Raw genomic sequence first — 24,941 nt, 5'->3', positions numbered from 1 at the left:
TTTATTACTAATATACGTTTTTTTAATGTTTTTGTAGAGTTGGTATTATTGTAGGAATTTGCAGAATTATGGAAATTCTCGATCTTATTAGACCAATACGAAGATATTAGAGTTTGGATCGTATTTTATGACCGTATATTTGAAGCTTAAGCTCGAGCTAATAATATTAGGTTCGGTGATTAAGGCTCGGTGCGTTTGGAGTACTAATTTTGTTGCAAGTCCAAGATTAATTAAGAAGAAGGAAATTACAGACCAAGTAATGAGGCCACGGATTATAAGACAAAGGTTAAGTTATAGGCGGCCCAAGTAGAAAAGGTCCGAAATCAGAGTTGCTGGGCGTGAAGGAAGCAGGCCCGACTATAAAAAAGTATCAAATCTACGAAAACACTGGAAAACGCACATTAATAATAATAAAAAAAGCTTCGTAAAGCAAAAAATACTCTTAAATATGACCAAAGGACGAGGGAAAATCATTTTATAAAATAGACAGATCAAACAGGCGACCCAATTCCCGATCGGGCGAGATGTCCTCCGGCGAGATCAGTGTTCTTTCTTGCTATTTGGGTTGTGTTGATCAATGTATTCGTGCTAACGCACGGTATATACGTAGCATGTATATTTTTAGAACGAAAAACAATAGGAAATGTGGAAGTTATAAGCAAAAATAAATAAAAAACGGAGAAATGAAAGTTATTTAATTGGAGGTTATAAGAAATAAATAAACTAAAATAAAAAGCATAAGATTTGATAACAAGCCCGTCATTGAGCCGGGCAGCCGGGGCACACGCCCAGGGCCCACGGAAAGAGAGGGCCTCATTTCTAGCTTCAAGTCCAATAGTACAGTTATACGAAGTATTAAATTTAGAGATCCATTTATCAACATGAGTATCTCTATAGCTTGGTGGTTGGGATAAATTTATGAGTACTTAATGTAATCATAAGTCAGCGGTTTGACTACCCTTAGCTCCGGTATGCTTCCTTTTTTTTTTTTTCCCTTTCTTTTTTTTAAAAAATACCATATACGTAGTATATATATAAACCACTGCAGCCTAAATTCTTGTTATTATAATAAAATATCTTTGGTTATTTTCCTAAAAAAATAAAATAAAATAAAATATTATGTATGAGTATTGATTAGGGGATTTTTATCCACCAAGCGCCGTTTGACAAGTGGACCAACCAGGTTCCGCCACGCGTCCTCCACGGACCACTTAAGACACGCCACGTGTCCACCCATGCCAAATGGGACAACCGGCCATCAAGGCCCATTTCAGTCTAGAAGCCCGATCGGCCCTAGGTTTACCTTAAACCTAGAGAGTTGCACGCTTCCCAAGGCTATAAATACTCGATTAATCCTCATTAATCAAGGGACGGAATAATTAACGGAACGGAGGAGAAACATTACGGAACACACTAATAACCGGCTGATCTCGCTAGCAAAGCAGATTACCTACATTAAATACTCTCACCTAGAGAGACCTTATTACTTTAATTTCTGTATTAATTACTCCTTAATCAGGTACTAACTTGACCGTTGGAGGCGGAGCTCTCAGGAGTCTCCGTTATTTTGCAGGTACAGGCGTCCGGTTCCAGTCTCGGAATTGTAGCTCTCCCGCAGGACATCAGAAAACCCCAAAACATTTGGCGCCGTCTGTGGGGAGAGTACTTCAGAGATGGCATCCAAGTCTGTACCGACCCCAGAAGAGAGGCGTCCCCTAGACGACCCTCAAGTTCAGTCGGACCATGATACCGAAAGTGAATTTGAAGTTGAAACTCATACAGCTCCAGACGGGACCCTAAGGGCCCGCCGTACCCGTCATACTGAAATAAGGGAACGGGAGTATCTTCAAACAGGAAGCGAGCCAGCAGGCGCACCGCTTGCTCGGCAACAGCCGACTGATGGGTCTGCTCCCATCACAAGGAACGAACTCATGACCTTCATGAGGGGATTCAAGGGAGAGATCCAAGAGTTGATCAACAAAAAACCGCCTGCTTCAGTCAAAGAGCAGGCGGCCAAAAAACCTTCCACTTCACTGAAGAGGAAGCCAGTTCAAGGGCGAGAGGCGACTCCCCATCCTAAATCTAAGAAGCGGGAGCCGTCTGCTCTTGATTTCACAAAACTCCGTTATCCTACGGGAAATAGGAAACCGGTTCGTCATATTCAGGCGGATGGGTCAAAGCAAACGTTCACAGATGCTCGGCACCTGCTAGAGCAGAAGAAGAGTGACCGATTATCAGAGTCGGCTTCTACTTCAAATTTTCAGGACAGTTTGCGAAATGCCTCGATGAGGCCAACTCAGTCGTACCATGAGAGTCAGTCAGGCGGCACCTCCCGTCAGTCTGGCTTTCATAGTGCGCAGGCGGTACCAAATTTGCCATTTGTGCCGCAACAACAATATTTTATGCAGCCACCTCCATTTGGTGGACCTGCAGCAAAAAACGTCCAACCTATGGACTGGCAGCTACGGCTGCTTAGACTTGGTGAACAGCCGTCGGCCTTCTCCAAGGAAATTACTGAAGCCGCTCAGCCAGCCAAAGTAAAAAATGTTTTAGTAGGCGCCTATGATGGCACTACTAACCCGGAAGACCATCTGATGGCATTCACCAACCTGATGTACCTTCAAGGGTTGGATGATCCCACTTGGTGCAAGTGTTTCCCAGCAACTCTCAAGGGAATTGCACAGCAATGGTTCGGCAACCTGCCGACTGGTTGTGTAAACAGTTTCAGGACGCTTGCTTACTTATTTGCCTCCAACTTTGCAATGAACATCCCTGCGAAGAAAACGACCCTTGATTTGGGAACAATTCAGCAGGGTGAAAAGGAGGGGCTTCGTTCCTACATCAGGCGGTTCAACCTGATGAGAATACAGATTCAAGGGTTACCGGATGAGGTAGCTTATACTGACTTTTTTAGAGGTCTCAAAGACGGGTCTACCTTCAAATTTGATTTAGTTCGAAAAAGGGTGGCGACTCTTCAAGAGGCCTTGATTGAAGCAGAAGCCTATATACAGGCGACTGATCTGTGTACAATGAAACAGTCGGACGGGAAGAGGTTCGACAATAGAGAAGGACGACAGAAACAGTCGTCCAACAAAGATGAAAAAAGAAAAGGGGTCTGGGCGGCTGATTCCTCTAAACAGCCGGCCAAGAAGAAAAAGGAATTCAAACCATACTCCCCAAAGTATGTGTTTAACAAGGATAACCAGTTTATCCTAAAAGAAATAAAGGGACGGCTCTCAATTGAGAAACCGCTCCCCATGAAGGGTTCTGCGAGCAACCGGAACCAAGACAAAATCTGTGCTTATCATGATGACATTGGTCATCACACCAACGACTGCATTAGTCTCATGCGGTACCTAGACCGCTTGGCTGATCAAGGTGATCTTGACACTTATGTCGAGAAATCTACGGGGAATACTTCCTCAAAAAAGCAGTCGGCCAAAAAGAATCAACAGGCCGACAGTTCCGATACAGATGATGCAGTCGTCTACACCATTGCAGGCGGCTTCTCAGGAGGCGGCCTCACTATTAGGGGCAACAAAGATAATATAAGGCGGTTAGATGTAAATTCCGTTCACCAAGAACGACCGTCCAAATATACATTTCCTGAGATTGTCATCACTGAAGAGGATCTAGGAGGAATAAGGGGGCCGCATGACGACCCTCTCGTTATTGAATGTAAAGTGGCCAACCAGAGAGTTGGTCGAATCCTCATAGATACTGGGAGCTCTTCAGATCTCATCAGCAGCAAATGTCTGTCAAAACTGAAATATCAGACGGACTGCATACATCCGGCCTCCCACCCTTTAATAGGGTTTGGAGGAGGAGTCGTCCACCCACTGGGACGAGTTGATCTACCCGTCCGCCTGGGCGAAAAAGGGGAAGGACGACACATGGTAGTCCGATTCCTAGTTGTAGAGGAACTCTCTGCCTACAACATGATTCTGGGTCGCCCAACCCTGAATAGTGCCAAGGCTGTTATAATCCCGTCACTTATGCTGCTTAAGTTTGAAAGGGACAATGGAACAGTCGGCTCCCTAAGGGGAGATCAGAGGATGGCCCGAGAGTGCTATCTCTCGGATGTCAAACCCACTGCTAAGGCCACTGGGTCAAGTGGAGAAAAAACAGACCTTGACAATGTCAAGGAAAGTGCGCCTGTTCAAGAAACAGGCGACAGAAAAAGAAAGGCGTCCCAGACAGAGTCCGCCAGAAAGGCAAGAAAATAGCAATCATTGGCAGAGGACCGGCCGGATGAGTTCCGCCCTCAGCCGGCTGGTGAGCATACGGACCTGATATTAGACGACTCCCGCCCTGACCGAACAGTCAAAGTTGGGACGACTGCTCTGAGAAACCTTGGTGATGACTTTCACAACCTGTTGAAAGAATACAAGGACATCTTTGCATTTGAAGTCCATGAAATGCCAGGCATTAGTCCTGATCTGGCAGTACACAAACTCGCTGTGGATCCGAAAAAGAAGCCGGTACGGCAAAAGAAGCGGAACCATGGTGAAGAAAGAGGTCAGGCGGCCGCCGCCGAAGTCAAAAAATTACTTGATGCAGGGTTCATTCGGCAATGTTACTTCCCAGATTGGGTTGCAAATGTGGTACTTGTTAAAAAGCCGAATGGCACCTGGCGAATGTGTGTAGACTACACAGACTTGAACAAGGCGTGTCCCAAAGACAGTTACCCTCTGCCCAAAATTGATAACCTGGTCGACTCAACAGCCGGCCATGCCTTGATGAGTTTTATGGACGCCTATTCTGGTTTTCATCAAATTCCTTTGTGGAAGAAAGATCAGGAGAAGACGGCCTTCGTCACTGATCAGGGATTATACTGTTATACGGTCATGCCGTTTGGTCTTAAGAATGCCCCGGCTACATTCCAACGAATGATAAACACAGTGTTCTTTGATCAGATTGGGAGAAACGTCGAGGCATACATTGATGATATGATTGTTAAGACTAAACTTCAGAAAGATCATCTGACGGACCTCCGAGAAACTTTCGCCACACTCAGGCGGCACCATGTCATGCTCAATCCCAAGAAATGTGTATTTGGAGTTGAGTCTGGGAAATTTCTCGGATTCCTTATCAACCAGAGAGGAATAGAGGCGAACCCTGAGAAGGTACAGGCGGTCATTGACATGCAGTCGCCTCGTACCGTCCGAGAGGTTCAGAAGTTAACAGGTTGTCTGGCGGCCTTGGGAAGATTTCTAAGCCGATCAGGCGACAAATGCCTATACTTTTTCCAGGCAATTAAGAAAAAGGCAAGGTTTGAATGGGGGCCGGATGCTGAGGCCGCCTTCCAGAAATTAAAGGTTCACTTGCATTCCTTGCCAAGGCTGGTCAGCCCTTTGCCCAAAGAAAATCTCTACATGTACCTGGCCGTCTCTGATCATGCGTTAAGCGCGGTGCTCCTTGCTGAAAGGGACGGCTGTCAACTTCCGGTCTACTTTGTCAGTCACGTACTGAAAAATGCCGAGTTGAGGTATCCCCTAGTGGAGAAATTTGGTCTTGCACTCTTCATGGCTGTTAAAAAATTGAAGCCCTACTTTCTGGCACATGCAGTCGTCGTGTATACCGACCAACCGATCAAACGGCCCCTTACCACCATGGAGTCCTCCGGACGAATGATCAAATGGGCCATAGAAATGCAGAGTCTCGAAGTTACTTTCGAGCCTAGAAAAGCAGTGAAGGGGCAAGCCTTTGCTGACTTTATTGTAGAGATGACTCGTCCTCCTGACTCTCAAGTTCCAGACCAAGTCTGGAAGGTATATGTGGACGGAAGCTCTACTTCAAACGGTTGTGGAGCAGGCGTCGTATGTCAATCTCCAGAGGGCGACAGGTTCGAGTATGCTCTACGCTTCAGTTTCCAGGCTTCAAACAATGAGGCAGAATATGAAGCTTTACTAGCCGGGATCCGCATGTGTAAGGCGGCCGGGGCAAGGAAAATAGACGTCTGTTCTGATTCACAACTGATAGTGAGTCAGTACAATGGCGAATACGAAGCAACACATCCGGCCATGATCAAATATTTACAGGCGGTCCGACAAGCAGTCGGCTCCCTTGAGGATTTCCATCTGATCCAAGTACCGAGATCAGAAAACAACCAGGCAGATGCACTCTCGAAATTAGCATCATCCGCCTCCTCCGATACTCCTCGAACTGTGTTTTGGGAAGTAATGGAGAAGAGAAGCATCGAGGAAAATCCTATTGGAATTCTAGACAGAAGCTCAACCTGGATGGATTCAATCAGGGCATATCTGACAAACGGTACACTGCCGGATGATCCTCAACAGGCGGCATCACTGAAAAAACGAGCCTCCTGTTTTGAAATGATACAGGGGGAACTGCACAAGAGGGGGCACCTTCAACCCTTCTTAAAGTGTGTTACTCCTGAAAAGGGACGAGAGATACTAGATGATCTTCACTCTGGTTTCTGTGCTTCCCATATAGGTGGTAGGATGCTTGCTCAAAGGGCAAGGCGGCAGGGCTACTTTTGGCCTACTTTGGAAGCAGATGCAATGGAGATGGTGAAAAAATGTGACAAGTGCCAAAGGTTTGGCAAATTAATTCACCGTCCGGCTACTGACCTCACTACCATTCACAGCCCACTACCGTTTGCTAAGTGGGGCATGGACATTCTGGGTCCATATACGCCTGCTACAGGCGGCAGAAGGTATATACTTGTTGCCGTTGACTACTTCACTAAATGGGTAGAGGCGGAGGCTGTAAAGGGAATCAAGACGAAAGATGTAATTTCATTCATTTGGAAAAACGTCATCACTCGGTTCGGGGTTCCCATGTCTATGGTTTTTGATAATGGTCCCCAATTTGAGACGCCTGTTCTCAAAAGCTGGTTGGGAGACCAAGGAATTGGACATTACTTTGCATCTGTCGGCCGTCCACAAGCAAACGGCCAGGTAGAAGCCTTTAATAAAATCATCTCAGACGGTCTCAAGAAAAAAATTGAACGAGCAGGCGGCCTATGGGCAGATGAACTACCACATGTTCTTTGGGCCATTAGGACGACTGAAAAAGGGGCGACTGGAGAAACTCCATTCCTCCTAACTTATGGTGCAGAAGCTGTTCTTCCAATAGAACACTACGAGCCGACTCTTCGAGTAATGCTATATGACGAAGAGGCAAACTGGGAAGCTATGCGCCTGGCATTAGACTCACTTCCTGAAAAGAGGGGCAATGCTGTTTTGCGCCATGAAATCTACCGCCTGAGAATGACTAGATCATACAACAAAAAAGTGCACAGGCGTCCACTCAAAGTAGGGGACTTTGTACTTAGAAAAATGGAAGCAGTTGGTAGGGCTAACGAGTCTGGCAAACTAACTCCCAACTGGGAAGGACCCTACCGAATCTATGCGGAAGTCAGGGACGGTACCTACCGTCTGGAAACACCAGACGGACAACCGTTGCCTCGAACTTGGAATGTAGATAACCTTAAGAAATATTTCTTTTGAATGATGTAAAGTAAAGAGCTACTTAATAAGTTGGCACTTACTATTCAATTTTGTATTACGAGGGGCATGCCGTCTGTACCTTTACAGTCGGCTACTCTCCATTGAGTTTCACTCTTTATCTTTACAGGGGCATGCCGTCTGTTCCATTACAGTCGGCTACTCTCCCTCGAGTATTTTACTCACAATACTTAGCTAAAAAGTTTAGGGCCTGGCCGATCCTGTAACTAACAGGCGGCTACCCTTCTTTTACTTAGCACATACGTTCACCAAGAACATACCAAGGCCACTGGCCGAATGATCAGACCAGGCGCCTAGTCAACTGATCTAACTTTTAAAAACTAATCCGACCTGTCCCAACATTATAGCAGGCGTCCGGCGGCATCCATTCGGATGAAATTCGTCGCAGAGAGCAGCTCCCTTTTGGGTGGAACATTGTTCTATAAACTAATTACACGGCACCTATACGACTGTCCCAAAGGGCAACCACGTAGCCGTTTTTGAGACAAGGATAACTCTATCACTAACCAAACCAGTGGTAGCAGTTGACATCTGAGTCAGATGACCGCCTGTATTACTTGGGATAAATGCAGGGGGTACCTATTGAGTTAATAGCCAACAAACATTGGCGAATCAAGGGGTCTAGCCGGTCTACGCCGCCTGGTACCTCTACTTCTCAAACAAAAGTGACGGAGACTGAGTAACTCCAAAGTTAACTCATAGTCACTCCTTCAAATTTGGTATGGAACCTAAAAAGTTTGAGTCGTCCGCCTGTTTTATACAAACAAGGGCACTCGAACCCCTATTCCTACTGGATAACCTATTGAGTAAATAGCCAACAAACATTGGTGAATCAAGGGGTCTAGCCGGCCTACGCCGCCTGATACCTTTACTACTCAATCAAGATTGTGACGAAGACTAAGTAACTCCTATGTTAACTTAATAGTCACTCAAACTTAGTACTGAGCCTAAAAGGTACGAGTCGTCCACTTGTTTTTAATAAACAAAGGCTCTCAACCAATACTCTTGCTAGGTTAACAAATAACAAATTAGAGGCCAACATTGGCAATAAAGGGAAACAACCGGTACCCGCCGCTTGTTTTCCTACTTAAATTCCTTGGCTACTTGGTAATTCTATTTACTTGGTCAAATTGAATAAAGAGTTCGAATACCGATTGATTAAATGGCCGACTGATCATCTATCCTGGAAACAGACAACCAGTCGTCCAGGGGCATAGGCGGCATACTTACTATTTGTACCTGTCTTAACGTTCGGCCATACACAACAGTCTGTCTAGTGAGCAAATTTCAAATACTTAGACAAATTTGAACAAAAACAAAAAAATTTGATTAAAATGAGCCGGCCATAAAAGACCAGCAAAATATTCAAAACCCCGGCCCCCTGGCCGGGTAATTACAAAGCAAACGGCACGCAGGCCGTGAAAAGAAAAAATATACTTAAAGCTTAAGAAGGGGGCAGTTCAGTATCAGCAGCAGCCGCCTGGTCAGCACTCTTCTTGCTGGACTCGGCCTTCGCTGCATCATCTTTTGATGCCTTTCCCCCAAGTGGCACAAGCGCCACAACCGGCTCTTCCTCCTCCAACGCAACGTCCATCGCCTCTTCTTCAGCAGCCGCCAGGATCTGTTGATTATATATTTCCGAACACTGGCGGTACGTTCTTTCCCATGAGGCAAAGTCGGCACTGGGGAACAGTCGTTCCCAGGTCATGCGTTGGATTTGGGCGGAGTCTTCCACCATCTCCCGGACGAGCTCTTGTTTTTCTTGCTCGGCCTTGTCCGAGAGCTCTTGGGTAAGACTCTTCTCCTGGTTCACCAGGCGTTCTTTTACGTTAGCCAAAGATTTCTCCATGGCTTCGTAAGAGTGCATTTTCTGGCGAAGGGGTTTCAGCTCGGCTTTAAATTTGGTGACGGTCCCCTCCAGCTCGTCAACCTTCTTTTGGGCCGCCTCTAGCTGAGCCCGAACAGCGGCGGTCGCCTGCGCCTGATAATAAAGAAGATCAATGGTCAGTACTTCATTTTGGGCAATTTGAAACATTGCTTTATCACAGCTGGAGGCGGCCATAGCCTTTGCGGCCTTTACCTCTTTGTTTTTCCGATCAATCGGCTTGCGAAGGCTGTTGACTCGGAGCAGGGCCTAAGTACAAAGAAAAACAGGCGTCAATTTCCAATCAAAAGGGTTAACAGGCGTCCTGGAACTTCAAAAGGGTATACCTCAGCTAGGATCCCCGAAATTCCATCGAGGTCAAGGGTGCCGGCACCCTTGACCGCCTCCCTGTCAGAGGGAGGAACTACTTTAACCATTGACTTGGCTACCTCAACCAAGTCAAGTCCCTGGGGGCCGGCTGCATTAAGCAGAAGGAAAAACAAGTTAGACCTAATCAAGAAGGAAGCAAGAGTGAGTTTTTACAAGCAAGTGTCCATACATCTAGGCGGCCCCGCCTGGGTTTTTGAAGAAGTGGCCGGCTGCTTCTCAGCCGCCACTGTTTTCCTGGAAGACCCAGGAGAGCATGCAACAGTCGTTCTCCGGGCCTTGGGGTCCGGCTGTTGCGAGGAAGAAGCCCTTGGAGTGCCAGACTGAAAACAAAAAGAGTTAGTATATGCATAATACAACTTAAAGGGGAAGAGTTTTCAAAGCTTACCAAGGGTGCCTCCTTGCTGGGGGAGTCGGCGTACGACTGCTTCATTAGCGAAACCCGCAGCATGGCCGCCGCAGTCTTAGATGCTGTTATTTTACTCATGGCGTCGGCTGAAAGAAATAAACAGCAAAGTTAGTAAAAATCCCAAGTAAACAAGGCGTGAAAAAACAGAGTATTCGTCAGGCCGGCTACCTCTAGAGCACCGACTGCCGAGGCCACAGGCGGCCAAGAAGTACTCATCATAGAGCCACTTGAAGCTCGGGACGCAGTGTAGGGGTACTTGCTCTCGTACCCCTGAAGTAGAGTTCACCCTAGTCTCTACTTTGAAGAGTCCTTTGTCTAGGATCTCTCTTTTAGCCTTTGGGGGAACAGGCGGCATGCTGCGGCCGCCTGCAAGAAGAGGCGGATCCCTGTTCCACTTGTTAAAACGTTTGTTCAGCTCCGTGTCTGAACTCTCGATAATAAGGAAGGTGTTCCGCCAATCCTTCCATTTGTTTGCCTTACCTCTCGTCATGAGGTAACCCCTGTGGCTTGTTAGTTGATACCAGCCGGTACCTCCCGACTTAGGGGTCCGGCTGAGATAGTTCATGTGGGCGAAAGCCTCAAAACTTGGCTCCACCCCGTTCAGTTCGCACCCGGCCACATAGCCGAGTACGTTTACCCAAGAGTTGGGGGCTAACTGCCATAACCCCAGATCATACCCATCTAAAATCCGCTGAACAGCCGGATGTAATGGGAAGCGCAGACCAGCTTTGATGGCCGCCACATAGCAGCCAAAACAGCCGTCACCATAGCTGGTACCAGCCGGCCAGACGACAGTATCTTCTGGATCCGGCACAAACAGTAAATACTCCGGGCCCATTTTGTGGTTAGCAATAAAGCTCGCCACGTTGTCTCGCATGGTTGCGATCCGGCCCCGGGGCACCCTGCAGTAGTAGGGGGTGTTTTCCTCTCTGTAAGAGGCGGACGGCTCTGCCCAATTATCCCCCTTCTCCACTGCATGGGAACTTCTCGCCTCTTGTAGGCGGTTATGTTTTTCTTCTGAGTCAGAAGAACTATGGTCAGAAGAACTATGGTCAGAAGAGCTGGAATCGGACTCGTCCCCTGACGAGTCCGAAGAGGACGACGCCTCCCCTCTCCTAGAGGGGCCCGCCTCCTCTCCCTTAGAAGGAGCAGAAGGTAAATTAGACATGTCCACGGTTAGATGAGAAGGGAACACCTTGGTCCCTCTCTCAGAACTGTCAGCTTGACAGTCGCCTCGTTCCACATCTGGCGCCTGGTCAGATGTTTCGCTAAGGAGTACCCTTTGGGAGGAGCCGTCTGAGTTTGATATTCTAGCAGTCTTTTTTGTTCTGGCCATCACGTTCTGCATAGACACAGATTCAGTCGGACTTTGTATAAAGGGCAAAGATGGGTCCAGAAAAGGGCAGGCGGCACTCCTAGTCCTAGATTCAGCCGTCCCCGGTGACCGGCTGATCACTAACTTAGGGCGTGTCGTGTGCTTCCATGGTGCCATTTCAAAAAATAAAAAGAAAATTAAGAGTAAGAGAACTGAGTTACCTGAACGGATGACAGTTGATGAAGTCCTGAAAGTTCGGGTCAGTCGGCTTGTCAGAACAGGCGGTAGGCAGAAAAAGTCCGAAAATGTCAGATCAAGTTCAGGGGTCCGAATGTTCTCGCAAAAATTCTCAAATGTGAAAATGACCGAAGTCAGCACTTCCTTTTATAGGCAAAATGAGAAGGCGAAGGGTCGCTTCCGAATTCAAATTTGGGCGGGAGGATCTCCCGGCCGTCTGCAAGGTGACACCTGTAACGGGCCGTCGCCTGTCACCGTGCGACACCTGTCACAGGCGACACGTGACCAGTCGCGTGCCACCTGTGAGGGGCAAATGATTAGGGGATTTTTATCCACCAAGCGCCGTTTGACAAGTGGACCAACCAGGTTCCGCCACGCGTCCTCCACGGACCACTTAAGACACGCCACGTGTCCACCCATGCCAAATGGGACAACCGGCCATCAAGGCCCATTTCAGTCTAGAAGCCCGATCGGCCCTAGGTTTACCTTAAACCTAGAGAGTTGCACGCTTCCCAAGGCTATAAATACTCGATTAATCCTCATTAATCAAGGGACGGAATAATTAACGGAACGGAGGAGAAACATTACGGAACACACTAATAACCGGCTGATCTCGCTAGCAAAGCAGATTACCTACATTAAATACTCTCACCTAGAGAGACCTTATTACTTTAATTTCTGTATTAATTACTCCTTAATCAGGTACTAACTTGACCGTTGGAGGCGGAGCTCTCAGGAGTCTCCGTTATTTTGCAGGTACAGGCGTCCGGTTCCAGTCTCGGAATTGTAGCTCTCCCGCAGGACATCAGAAAACCCCAAAACAAGTATAGATTATGAAAAATGATCAATTTCATTTGTAAGAGAGAATCGATCATAACTCTTCTTTTATACATTCTTTTTTTACGTACAAACCATATAGTTGTAGTAGTATATAGAAGTATTACTTTTACATTGAGTTTAATTTATTACTCCCTCTGTTTCTATATGATAGTCCCATATGGAATCAATCACATAAAATAAGAAAAGAAGAATATTTGGAATCTAACATTAAAGTACAAAATAATTTATAATTAGCTTACCTCATTTAAGTTTTTTGATTTTTTTTTTTAGAAAGCATAAGTCATAATTGCATAATTTCCTTACTCGGAGCTATGTCATCAATCCACAACCAATTAATTCCAAAAAATAAGTTAAAAATGGAACATATTCAATATGAGTAGATCTTTTTGAAACGCCCAAAATAGTATATGGGACTAACATTATGAAACTAAGGGAGTATAATTTTTAATTACCTATAGTAGAAACTAGATTATTTGTTCAAAACATTTTTTTTGTAACAAAGATTATCTGTTCATATTAATTAATGTATAAAAAAAAAAAAAACAACAACATATAGTAGGGCCCCGATTTGTACTTTCGCCCTTGGGCCCCCGAAATCTCAGAAACGGCTTTGTTTGAGAATTGGGTTTTTGAAAAGATGTGGTTAACTGACTCTTAAATTATATAAAAGATTTGAGAATTGGATACACGCACGGAATATACATACGATTATATGTAGGATGAATATTTAGAAAGAAAAATAGTAGAAGTGGAAGTTATAGAGAAGGGTTTTTTTTTAGAAGTGGAAGTTATTTAAAGGTTATTTAAAAAAAAAAAAAAAAATAAGGAGTGCATAGATTTTGAGAATTTGGGGTTTGGAGTGTTGTGGTTGTATATTGAAAAACAACTCTTAAATTATATAAAGGATTTAGATTAGTTCTATTGCTAGTGGAATTTGTAGCCCATTGACTTTTCTTATATAAAAGGAGGGAGTTAAGTAGGTTGAAGGAGGTAGTTTTTAGCTTATTAGTTTTAGTTTTAGTTTTAGTCCTGTTTCCTTTTAGACTTTTCATTTAAGTTTTATTTATTTATTTATTTATTTATTATTATTATTATTATTATTATTAATTTATTATTATTATTATTAGGAAAATTTGATTCTAATAATCCCACCTTTAACCGGTTTGCCGCTAATAATCCCACCTTTGGGGGGTATTCTCTTCTAATGGTCCCTTATGACCAGTAACTTGTTGTTTGGGTAAGTTTTTTTTTTTTTTGGCCACCATGAGGTAAGAAAAAATATTATTTTTTTATTTTGGTTTTCAAAACGATAAGGAAGAAGGAAAGGGGAAAAAAATTGCTTTTTAAATTTTTTTTTAAAAGAAATATAAAAATATTTTAAAAAGAAAAAAAAAAATCCTTGGCCACCAGGTGGTAAGGAAAAAAATTAATTTTTTTATTTTTGTTTTCAAAACGATAAGGAAGAAGGAAAGGAAAAAAAATTTCTTTTTAATTTTTTTTTAAAAGAAATATAAAAAATATTTAAAAAAAAAAAAAAAAAAAATCCTTGGCCACCAGGTGGTAAGGAAAAAAATTAATTTTTTTATTTTTGTTTTCAAAACGATAAGGAAGAAGGAAAGGGAAAAAAAATTAATTTTTAAATTTTTTTTTACAAGAAATATAAAAAATATATATATATTTTTTAAAAGAAATATAAAAAAATATATTTTTTTTTAAAAAAAAAAATTCCTTCGCCACCAGGAGGTAAGAAAAAAAAAATAATTTTTTTATTTTTGTTTTCAAAACGATAAGGAAGAAGGAAAAGGGAAAAAAATTACTTTTTTAATTTTTTTTTAAAAGAAATATAAAAAAATATTTCGACGAATCACAAAGTGACACGTGGCATATTAACCCATTACACCGGTCACCAACAGGTTAGGGACCATTAGATGAGAATTCCCCCTAAAGGTGGGATTATTAGATACTAATCAAAAGGTGGGATTATTAGCAGCGAACCGGCCAAATGTGGGATTATTAAATCAAATTTCCCTTATTATTATTATTATTATTATTATTATACTTATTATTATTATTATTATTATTATTATTATTATTATTATTTTGTTTTCGTGTTTATTTATATTATTGTTTTTATTATGCTTTGTTTAATTGCTTAATTAATTAGTTTTAGATTTAATTATGCGTGAGTAGTTTATTTCTAGGATTCTTGGGGATCCGTAAACAATATGAAGGGAAGATTTATTATTATTGATTGTTGGTGTGTTGAATTAATTTCCTATTGATTGATATAATGCTATGCAATTAGATTAGTGTTGGTTTAATTGTATGAGTTATGCAATATATTGATTCGAGATTTGATAGATGAGAATTGGTATTAAGGCTTAGTTCAATAGGCAGATTGATTTATACATGGTTAAGTCAAGATTCAAGAGATGCGATTTAATACCGCAGGTTAATTCTGTGGTTATAATACGTACCGAAAGCCCTTTATAATCTGGTTAATTTATGCATTGATAATTGATTGGTATCCTTCATTTCGGAATATTATTATTAGTGAACCTATGCCCTAAGCTTTTATTTTATTGATATTCTCTTAGTTTACTTATTTCTCTTAGATTAACTGATACAAATCATACTTGTTACTTGATAATTTAGATTATAAAAATTTATTAGGAATAAAAGAACATTGTTTTTCTGTGATTCGACCCTACTTCCCTATCTATTTTTGTTAGTGGTTTTAGGAATTACTTTTGATTAGGTGATACGACTAGAGCCTATCATTTGCCAGCTCGTGTTTAAAAATTAAACAAGTATATGAAAAGTAAAAGAAAGGAAAAACAGATGGTTACCTTTGTCCGAGCTGAAAGATTGAAAACTATAAAAGTTTGAAGATTTTGATGGTCAAATCACCAATATAAAGGGTTGATTGGAAAACTCAAAGAAACGCACGGAAAACTCAAACGCACGGCGGAGCTCTTGAAGACGGATGAAGAAATTCACTTTCTCTCTCTAAAAACTCTGACTTTCTCAAGAAAACACAAAAATACAAAGTGTTTTCATGAAGTCAAACAAGTCCTATATATAGGTAAATTTATGGGGGTAAAATGGTAAAACCACTTTTCCCGCAAGAAGAACAAACGTCTCCTTTTCAAAATATCTAACGAAGAAGCTCTAATGGTTATTAGGCCACTCCTTCAATAATGGCGAAGAATGCGAAAAGTTATTAAGACGGTTCATCAAAAGAAACGACCACCTCACCAATCTTAACCGCTAAGCTCGAAAAAAGGGGGAGATAGGGTTCCCGCTTGATAATAGGCGGCATGCCAAGTCCGACTAGACTTAAGTGGGTACCCTATTGGAAATGGAGCGGACGCCTGAAGGCGACCAGTCCTAATAAATGTGCTTTCTAAAACCGGACGGACTCAGAGTTCGCCTAGCCTTATGATTAAAAATGGCCTACCAAGTATTTGAAGAAAAGTGTACGAATGCCATTTCAAAGGAGGCGGCATGTGATGGTCGTGTCACCCCCTCTGAGGGGAAAATGTTGAGGGTAAAAATACCCCGCCACATGGTCTAATCCTAAAGTGACACGTGGCCCAATAAATGGGCAACACGTGTCCCAATAAGAATATGACACGTGGCAGTCATAAGACACTTCAGAAGGGTAAAAAGACAACTATCACATCATGCCCAATAACCGAGAGAGACGTCAAAACGGCGCCCCCAAATGACAAGTGTCCACACCTGATTGCGCAGCTAATCAGCGTCCACCATTCTAGGTCATAACCCTAGGAGGGCACACATTCCACCCCTATAAATACCCCAATCATTTATGATGGGAGGGGTGGATTGAGACATTGCATTCAAGGCATTATTAATTGTTGATTGCTCTAACTTCTCTCCACTTTTTCTCTCTAAAACCCTCCGTTTTCCCGTTACTAACTTAATCGTCGCAGGCAAATATTCCGATTACGAAATATTCGTTGTTTTGCAGGTGTCAATGGCCGTCCAAATGTTATTGAAAATCTGTATCCCGAGGGAATCCCAACAAACCCTAAAACAAGACCCCTCCCAGACTTAAATTGCTCCGACGCCTCCCCATTTATCACAACCGCATGTGAGACAAAAGAGACACACCTCATCACCAAATTAATCCAAAAGGTTCGAAACCAAATTTCTCCATTACCCCCCAAGGTTGCATCAATTGAATCTGGGTTCATTGATGTAAAAAGCCCCATGAAATACTTAATTGTAGCTGCTGAATTTCATCATGCTCATTATTCCACTCACCAATCTCCTTCCGTATCCCATGAATAGCGTTTCTTCTTCGTCTACCAGAGGCCTTCATTTAAAAAAAAAAAAAAAATTGTGTTTTGATCACCCTATTTCAAATTTGATACTCTCAAAATCGTTGTCTTCACATTGTTTCTTCTAACCCCAATAAAACATTAGTCTCCTTACATACATTCTTCCTCTCCTACACATTTTTGTAAGTTGGCTCACAACCATCTATGTTAGCTAATTTTTACTGAGCCAACTTAATTTTCTTGTTCAAGCTCCCAAACCCCCTCCTACTACAACTCTGAAATGCTTCACTACACCGCTTGATTTTCACTAACATGTCATTAGGCTTAGCCCAAATTTGAAAATAAAAGCCAATAATCACAATCCGTATAAAATTATTGAGTTAGATGGGAAAACAAGTTAAGACGAGATCTCAATCAAACAATAAATCTCAGATTGGATTCAGTTTGACCAAATAGCATAAATAGGAAGAAAATCTCAATCAAAACCTATTTATTTTAGTTTAGGTTATCGAAACGAGTCATCTTTTGCTAGCTTTAATCACTAGCAGCACAACGTAGAGTTGGGCATTGTGCCGTGCCGGGCTGCCGCGGGTCGTGTCTCGCCGTGCCAAGAGGTGGGTCGTGCCGTGCCGGGCCGGGCCTAGATGATGGCAGGCTATGTCGGGGCGGGCCACCAAATGGCACACCCCAGCCCACGGCACGGCCCACGTGCTAGGCGGGCCGGGCTGTAGGCCAGGCCCATTATTTTTATTATTAATTAAATAATTTTATTATTAATTAATTTTAATATTTTTATTATTTTTATTTTTATTATTTATAGTTCTTTATATTATTATGGTTCTTTTTATTATTTTTATTTTTATTATTTTTATTTTTATTATTCTTATTTTTATTATTTATAGTTTTTTTTAATTATTTTTACTATTATGGGTCGTGCTGGCGGGCCAAAAGTTCTTGCCGCCTATGGGCTTGTGTCAGGTTCGCGCCGAATTTTATTTTTTTTGTTCACGGCACGGCTCACGGCCCACCCCTCGTTCTTTGTGCCGTGCCGTGGCGCTAGCGGACTCGTGCCATGTCGAGCCGCTACCGTGCCGCCCGCAGGCTGGCCTGGCCCGGCCCATGCTCAGCTGCACAAGCAATAACAACAATGAATCATTACGATGCTAACAGGTAGCAACTATAACATGCACTCACAAAAGGGACAGAGGTTTGGGGCAAAAAGAGAGGTTTGAGGCAAAGGCTAGTTGCTAGAAATAGCTAAGAGTTTGGGGCAAAATAATGCAAAAATAAGTAGGAAAAACTGTCAAAAATAAATTGACTTTTTAACTATTTCAAAATAAAACGACATAGACATTTGCTCAAAATAGAATAAAATCTAAATGGAGGCAGCTCGGTAAAAAAAAAAAAAAAAAGGTACCAAATCAAAACTTGCAATCCATAAAATTCGATTTTAGGTCCCGTCTTTACCTTTTTGCACTATCATTTCAAACCCTCTTCTAATTTCACCCAAAAAAAAAAAAAAAACAAAAAAAAACACTGAAGCTCCCAACAATGGCGGCAACCCAAATCCCAGCACCAAAATCATCTCTCACCTCCCTCCTCAATCTCCTCCCATTATTCTTCAAAAACAACAAATTCAGCGATGCAAAATCCCATTTACTCACTTTCATCGCCTCCGATTCTCAACACACTCTTCACCACCATCTCCTTCACCCTTCTTCCCACCATCCTCCGCCCACCAAAGCCCTTTTCGACACCGCAATCTCCGCCTACTGTCAGTCAGGAAAACCCCATTTTGCCCTTCAAATCTTCAAGAAGATGAAGCGTCTCAAGCTCAAGCCTAAGCTCCTCACTTGCAATACTTTGCTCAATTCATTGGTAAAATACCCATCTTCTCATTCTATTTCAAGTTGTAGAGATTTGTTTGATGATATGGCTCGAATTCGGGTTGCCCCAAATGTTGTTACTTTTAATATTTTGATTAATGGGTATTGTTCGGAATTTCGATTTAAGGATGCTATGGAAGTTTTAAGGATTATGTCTGATTTTGATTGTATTCCTGATAATGTTACTTATAATACTATTTTGGATGCATTGTGTAAGAAAGGTAGGTTGAATGATGTTAGAGAATTGTTGTCTGATATGAAGGATAAAGGGTTGATTCCTAATAAGAATACTTATAATATTTTGATTAATGGGTATTGTAAGATGGGGTGGTTGAAGGAGGCGGCACAGGTTATCGATTTGATGACACATAATAATTTGTTGCCTGATGTTTGGACTTATAATATGTTGATTAATGGGTTGTGTAGTGATGGGAAGATTGACGAGGGTTTGAGGAAGAGAGATGAGATGGAGAAGTTGAAGTTGACGCCGGATGTTGTTACATATAATACTTTGATAAATGGGTGTCTCAAGTTTAGGGATACTAACGAGGCTTTTGCGTTGTTGGATGAAATGAGGGATAAGGGAGTGGGGAAGAATGTGGTTACTTATAACATAATTATCAAGTGGTTTTGTGATCAAAAGAAGATTGGAGAGGCAACGAATGCGCTTAAAGAGATGGAAGAGAGTGGAGTTTCACCAGATTGTGTGACTTATAATACTATAATTAATGCATATTGCAAGATGGGGAACTTTGGAGAAGCTTTTAAGGTGATGAGTCAGATGGGTAGGAAAGGCTTGAAGATGGATATATTTACATTGAATATGTTTCTTCACACTCTTTGTGAGGACAAGAGGCTTGATGAGGCGCATGAGCTACTCAATAGTGCCATTAGGCGGGGTTATGTGCTTGATGAAGTGAGTTATGGTACTCTGATTACAGGGTACTTTAAGGATGAAAAGGAGGAGAGGGCTTTAAAGGTTTGGGAGGAGATGAAAGAGAAAGGGGTCATCCCAAGTGTTGCCACTTATAATTCTTTAATTGCTGGGTTCTGCAAGTCAGGAAAAACTGACCAAGCAATCGGAAAGTTGAATGAACTTATGGAGAGTGGATTGTTCCCAGATGAGACTACATACAACACCATCATCCATGGTTACTGCTGGGAGGGTAAAGTAGAGAAAGCATTTCAGTTTCACAACAAAATGGTGGAGAATGCATTTAAGCCTAATGTGTACACATGTAATATTCTTCTGCGTGGTCTTTGCTCTGATGGGATGCTTGAAAAAGCTATCAAGCTTTTCCATACTTGGGTTTCAAAAGGCAAAGAAGTTGATGCAGTTACCTACAATACATTGATAACAAGTCTGTGTAAGGATGGAAGACTTGAAGATGCTTTAAACCTTGTGGAGGACATGATGGAAAATAATGTAGGACCAGATAAGTACACCTACAATGCCATTTTCAATGCTCTTGCCAGTGCAGGGAGAACAATAGAAGCAGAAAAATTTAGGGAAACAATGCTTCAATCTGGAAAGTTGCAGGATCAATGCTCACAGCTTGAAAAGGTCGTATCAGTTGAGACTGATGTGGTGACGGCAGAGCCAATCTCATGTGCTGAAGACTTTTCAAAAAGGATAAATGAACTGTGCATGGAAGGTCGGTACAGGGAAGCAATGGACATATATCAAGAGGCTAGCCATAAAGGAGTAGCTGTAAATAAGACAACTTATTTCACTCTGATTGAGGGGCTCCTTAAGAGAAGAAAGTCCATATCAAAAGAAGCTCATTGACATCTGGTTCTATGATGGGTTCTCATGACCTAATTACTTCCATGGGATAGATGGATTTAGATTTGACTGAATCAGAACCCACCTGAGGTACTTACTGCAGAAACTGCAAACATATTGTTTTTCCTTCACTTATTTGCATATAAGTTTGTGTTTGGATCTTGGTGCTCATAATAACGGAAGCGTTTTTTAAGTGACTTCCTGCCCAATGTGAAACTCTTACATCTGTCAGTATCCACACTACAGATAGCAGTTTGTCTTGCAGGTGTGTAGCTGTTTTTTGTCAACTGTGTGTTTTTATGCAACATTAAATCCAGTTTAAGCATGTGAATTTTGATTTGGTCAGAAACCATTGTGGCTGAACACTTATTAAGCCATCGGATGATTAAAAATATAATGATTGTAGTGTCTTAACACTTTTGCACGGGTTTTCAGTAGTGCCTCGGGCAATAGGGTCCTGGAGGTGAAGGCATATGCTTAGGAGCGATGCATACATTTCTTTTGTAAAATGTAGTCCTACCTAAAAAATATGGAATATGGAGTATTTTACAAACAAATGAAATTCCGTTTTGATAAATTCTATGATTGACTGAACTTTTCATAGTTGTGTATCATAATACTATATCTCTATATCAGACATATTACGGAAAATGAATTTCTTTTAATGAGAATTTTCTATTAAAAATAAAAGCTTGGTGCAATTTAATAGGCGACTCATGCCCTATGCGACTTAAGAGCCTTCAGCCTTGTGGTACCCTGGTGGTCATCATTCCCTCAGTCTCGTGCCTCAATGCCAAACCTTTCCACATGTTAATGCACTGCATGAGTGCATGTCATATATGTATTCTTATAGTTTTATCTTCTAATATGTAATGTTGCTGTTCTACGTGAATTGTGTGATGGCGGTGGTGGTTGGTTGCACACTTGCACTTGCACTCCATTTATTCTGGTGAGTAGTTTTGAGAGGAGATAGAAAGAGGGAGCGTCATTTAAGGTCATGTGAACAGTCAATGATAGATTTTAGGTCAACATTTGTTTTTCGGCCATAGATGTTACTTAACAACATAAATTTTTTAGAAGGTGGTTAATTACCATATATTTTTTCAATGGTGGTTTCCGCAAAAACTGGAATTTAAAAGGTGGTTTTTGACAAAATTTCCAACTGTGACATTTGAATGTTTTTATATGGTATTTCTGGTTATTTATCATCAGTGAGTTTGATACTTTGATTGTTTATGCTGGCATTTTGCTGATGATAAATTCATATTAATCGCCCTTTCATTCCCCATTCACACTGAGGTTGCAATAGTAGAAAAAAAATGTCAAATGTCTTGTGATAAATGCACTGATTCTTTAACGGTGCATTTGAAACTGCAAGTTTTTATTTTTTATTTTTTATTTTTTTACAAAACAATAACACTCAAATACTCTGGTATTAAACTAACCAATGCCTTTGAATCTATTTTTTTTTTTTAATTCTTTTAATTCACCCCTATCTCCCTCTTCTTTCTGTCTCTTTCTTTTTATCTATTGTCCATGCCTCTCTCATTTTTTCATCCCTTTCTCTATCTCTCCTCACACATCTTCACCCTATTCCCTATCTTTCATCTCACCCCCACACCATCTTCTATCTCGACTCTGGCACTGCGAAGAAGGAGCTCCGGATGTTCTCTGGTTGTCTTTAGGTCATGAGTGGATTGAGATGTGTTGTGGCCTTGTTGGTGTTGTTGTGTAGTTTAGTGTGCTTTATTTCTGATAGATTAACTCTGTTTAGGAAATCTTTATATGATTTTTCTGATTGGATTTGGTTCAGAAGTATCATTTAATTTAGACAGCACATGTTCTATTTCAAGGCAGTATAGAGTCTTTCCTTCAGAGCTAAATTGCCTAGTCTGCAGGGGTTCTCTGGGACTTAAGGTAGATCTCCAGTCATAAGCAAGACCTGCCCTGCTTAATATAACGAAGCCTTTATTATACTTCCTCCGTTTTTTATTAGATGCATCACTTTCGGTATATGGAGGTTTCAATTTAGATGCATCACTTTCCCTTTTAGTCAATAAATTCTCTCTATCTCTCTCATATCACATGACCCTCTTTATTTTTGCTCTCTATCTCTCTCTACTCCAAAAATTATCTAGGAGTCCGCAATTTTAAAAAATAATGCATCTAATAAAAAATGGAGGAAGTAATTAAATGAATTATCTGATGGTATTGGCTGTTCTTGTTTCTTTCCTCTTTGGTAAATAAATTGAAGTCTGAGTATAGCACTCTAATCCATTTCACCTGTGAGTGGAATTTTTTTCAGACTACAGGGACCTCTATGATTTAATGGCCAGATAAACTATGAAATGCTTACCGTTTTGGAAGCTGGCTCTAGAGAGATTCTGGCACTAGTGGTGATGCCAGACTGTCCCAGTGTCCCAAGAATGCCATAAAATTAAATAGGTCAGCATTCTGTTTTGCTGAGCTGAACAGTTCACTATATCTCCTTTGGCACCCATGAAAACATTAAATCATTTATAAAAATTGGCCTTAAATATTTTCCTGCTTTATTGTGCACTTGTTTAATAAATGTCATGCTAAAATAATAGTATGCCTGATTTAATTCATGCAGTATTCTAGTATTTACTTCCTAATATCTCCAAGTAGAGCAATGACTTGATAAACTTACTAGTGACAACTTCCAGCGAATGAACATCTCTGAATGCTTGTCCAGCAATCCCGACTTTTGATAGGATTCCTTGATGGTCAAATAAAAGTAATCGGTCCATGCCATTTTGGGCAGCACGTGTAGGGGGTTGTAGAGGGTTGTGTGTTGCTTGCAGGGCTGCTGGATAGTATGCTTGATTGCTAGCTTGTGTTATAGGCTGGTCTACAGGGGACTTTTTTCTTTCTTACTTCTGGTCGGTGTGTATCTTGAAAGTGTGCATTTCTTGTTGAATGTAATATGATGTTTCTGTAATTAGGAGCTTGCGCTGTTTACTACAGAGTAACATTGAGAAATATTAGGCAAATTTGTTTTGTAGTACCAGGTTTTTTGTAGGGTTTGTGAGCAACATTGGAATTTATTTTTTTTCGAAACTTGAAATTAACGAAAGTATTATAAACATCTTAGCTCCATTTTCTGGTGAGAGTCAAATTTCCTACCATTGACTTTGTGTTTTTCTGAATTTTTTTTCCCTGAACTTAATTTGTTGTGAATGTATCTAAACTTATTTTTTGCAATAGGAAAAAATAAGATGAATGAACAGGCCCTAAGTTGTGACATCTCCCATCTTATTGAACATTTATGTCTGTTATTTCAGCTATAACTACCTATGACATCTTTGACGCGTTAGAAAATTTAAAAGCTGCATCAGGATCAAGATTTCTACCCATAATCCCTCAAGATCAATTTCTTTTGTGTTTTAATTCTAGTCAAATGAAACTGTAACTATCATGTTTAGCCTTATGTACCCAAGAAATTATTTGGATTTCAATATCTGCAGCTGCAAAAAATATTGATGCCTAGGTTCAGAACTTTGATAAAATCATAATAGTGGACTGGGTTTACTCTTTAGTTATCCCTTGTAGTAAGAAACTGTAATCTTTACCTCTGAATCTCTTATTAATTTGCTCTTAAATGTCTCTTAATGTATATTTTCTAGATGCTGCAAAATCTGCTGGATGTAACAGATAACAGTGACCTGTCTAGTGTGCTTTGAAATATGTAACTTACTCTGGATTTGTGGAGTTGCACGTAGAGCAAGGCCTATTTTGGAAGCTGAAGGTGCACATTTCCTGTAAAATGTGATGCCCTAACAGAACTTGAAAATGCTGTGCTGCTGGTGCTATTGCATGCTGCCACCATTGCTGCTGCTGCCGCTGCACACTGTCATTGTCTTCCACATTATCAGTGCCAGTACTGAAACTTCTGATGCTGCCGTCTCTTGGGGAGACCAACACGCACTCTTTGGAGGAAGGATGCCACCGATTTTTGAGCATTGGAAGAAATGCTACCACCCACTCCCCATCCCCCCCACACAAACAACCCGCCCTTGGTGATCATCAAACCCGCATTATGGGCACAAGAGATGGAAATGCCAACCACTGGGCTACCACTCCAAGCAATGATAAATATGTTGCACATATTACTGCTTTCGATAATGTACATATCACTGAAAAAATTTCTATAGCGTACTTTCTCTAATTTAAACAATTTGTTATGTCGTCCAAACTCATTATGGAGTAACAAAGATAAAGACATGATCATACAAAAGGATGAATTTCTGTCTTATCTTTTCAATAGTGATATATAACATATATAGCGACATTTAATCATGAATTATAACTACATTTAGAAATGTATGGTTTTTTTTTTAAAAAAAAATAAATATCATATGATGGGATATGTGACCAACTGACCATTAATGACAAA

The 24,941-nt window shown here is 41.4% G+C and overlaps 1 protein-coding gene across 3 annotated transcripts; it reads left to right on the top strand.

Moving 5' to 3' along the window:
- Positions 1-18,325: 18,325 nt before the first annotated feature.
- Positions 18,326-24,848, top strand: LOC110710147 (pentatricopeptide repeat-containing protein At2g16880-like). Of its 3 annotated transcripts, none has more exons than XM_021888402.1 (3): positions 18,326-20,614; positions 22,830-22,969; positions 24,172-24,848. In XM_021888402.1, exon 1 carries the CDS (start codon positions 18,404-18,406, stop codon positions 20,525-20,527), a length of 2,124 nt encoding a protein of 707 aa, XP_021744094.1. In that variant the 5' UTR covers positions 18,326-18,403; the 3' UTR covers positions 20,528-20,614; positions 22,830-22,969; positions 24,172-24,848. The 3 variants fall into 3 exon arrangements, with proteins under 3 accessions (XP_021744094.1, XP_021744096.1, XP_021744097.1); XM_021888404.1 differs by lacking the exon at positions 24,172-24,848 and adding an exon at positions 23,139-24,165; XM_021888405.1 differs by lacking the exon at positions 22,830-22,969.
- Positions 24,849-24,941: the final 93 nt, after the last annotated feature.

Source organism: Chenopodium quinoa, unplaced genomic scaffold, assembly GCF_001683475.1.
Source record: "Chenopodium quinoa cultivar QQ74 unplaced genomic scaffold, ASM168347v1, whole genome shotgun sequence".
NCBI lineage: Eukaryota > Viridiplantae > Streptophyta > Magnoliopsida > Caryophyllales > Amaranthaceae > Chenopodium > Chenopodium quinoa.
Note: the sequence above shows the minus strand (reverse complement) of the source record. Positions and strands in the feature narration are given on the sequence as shown.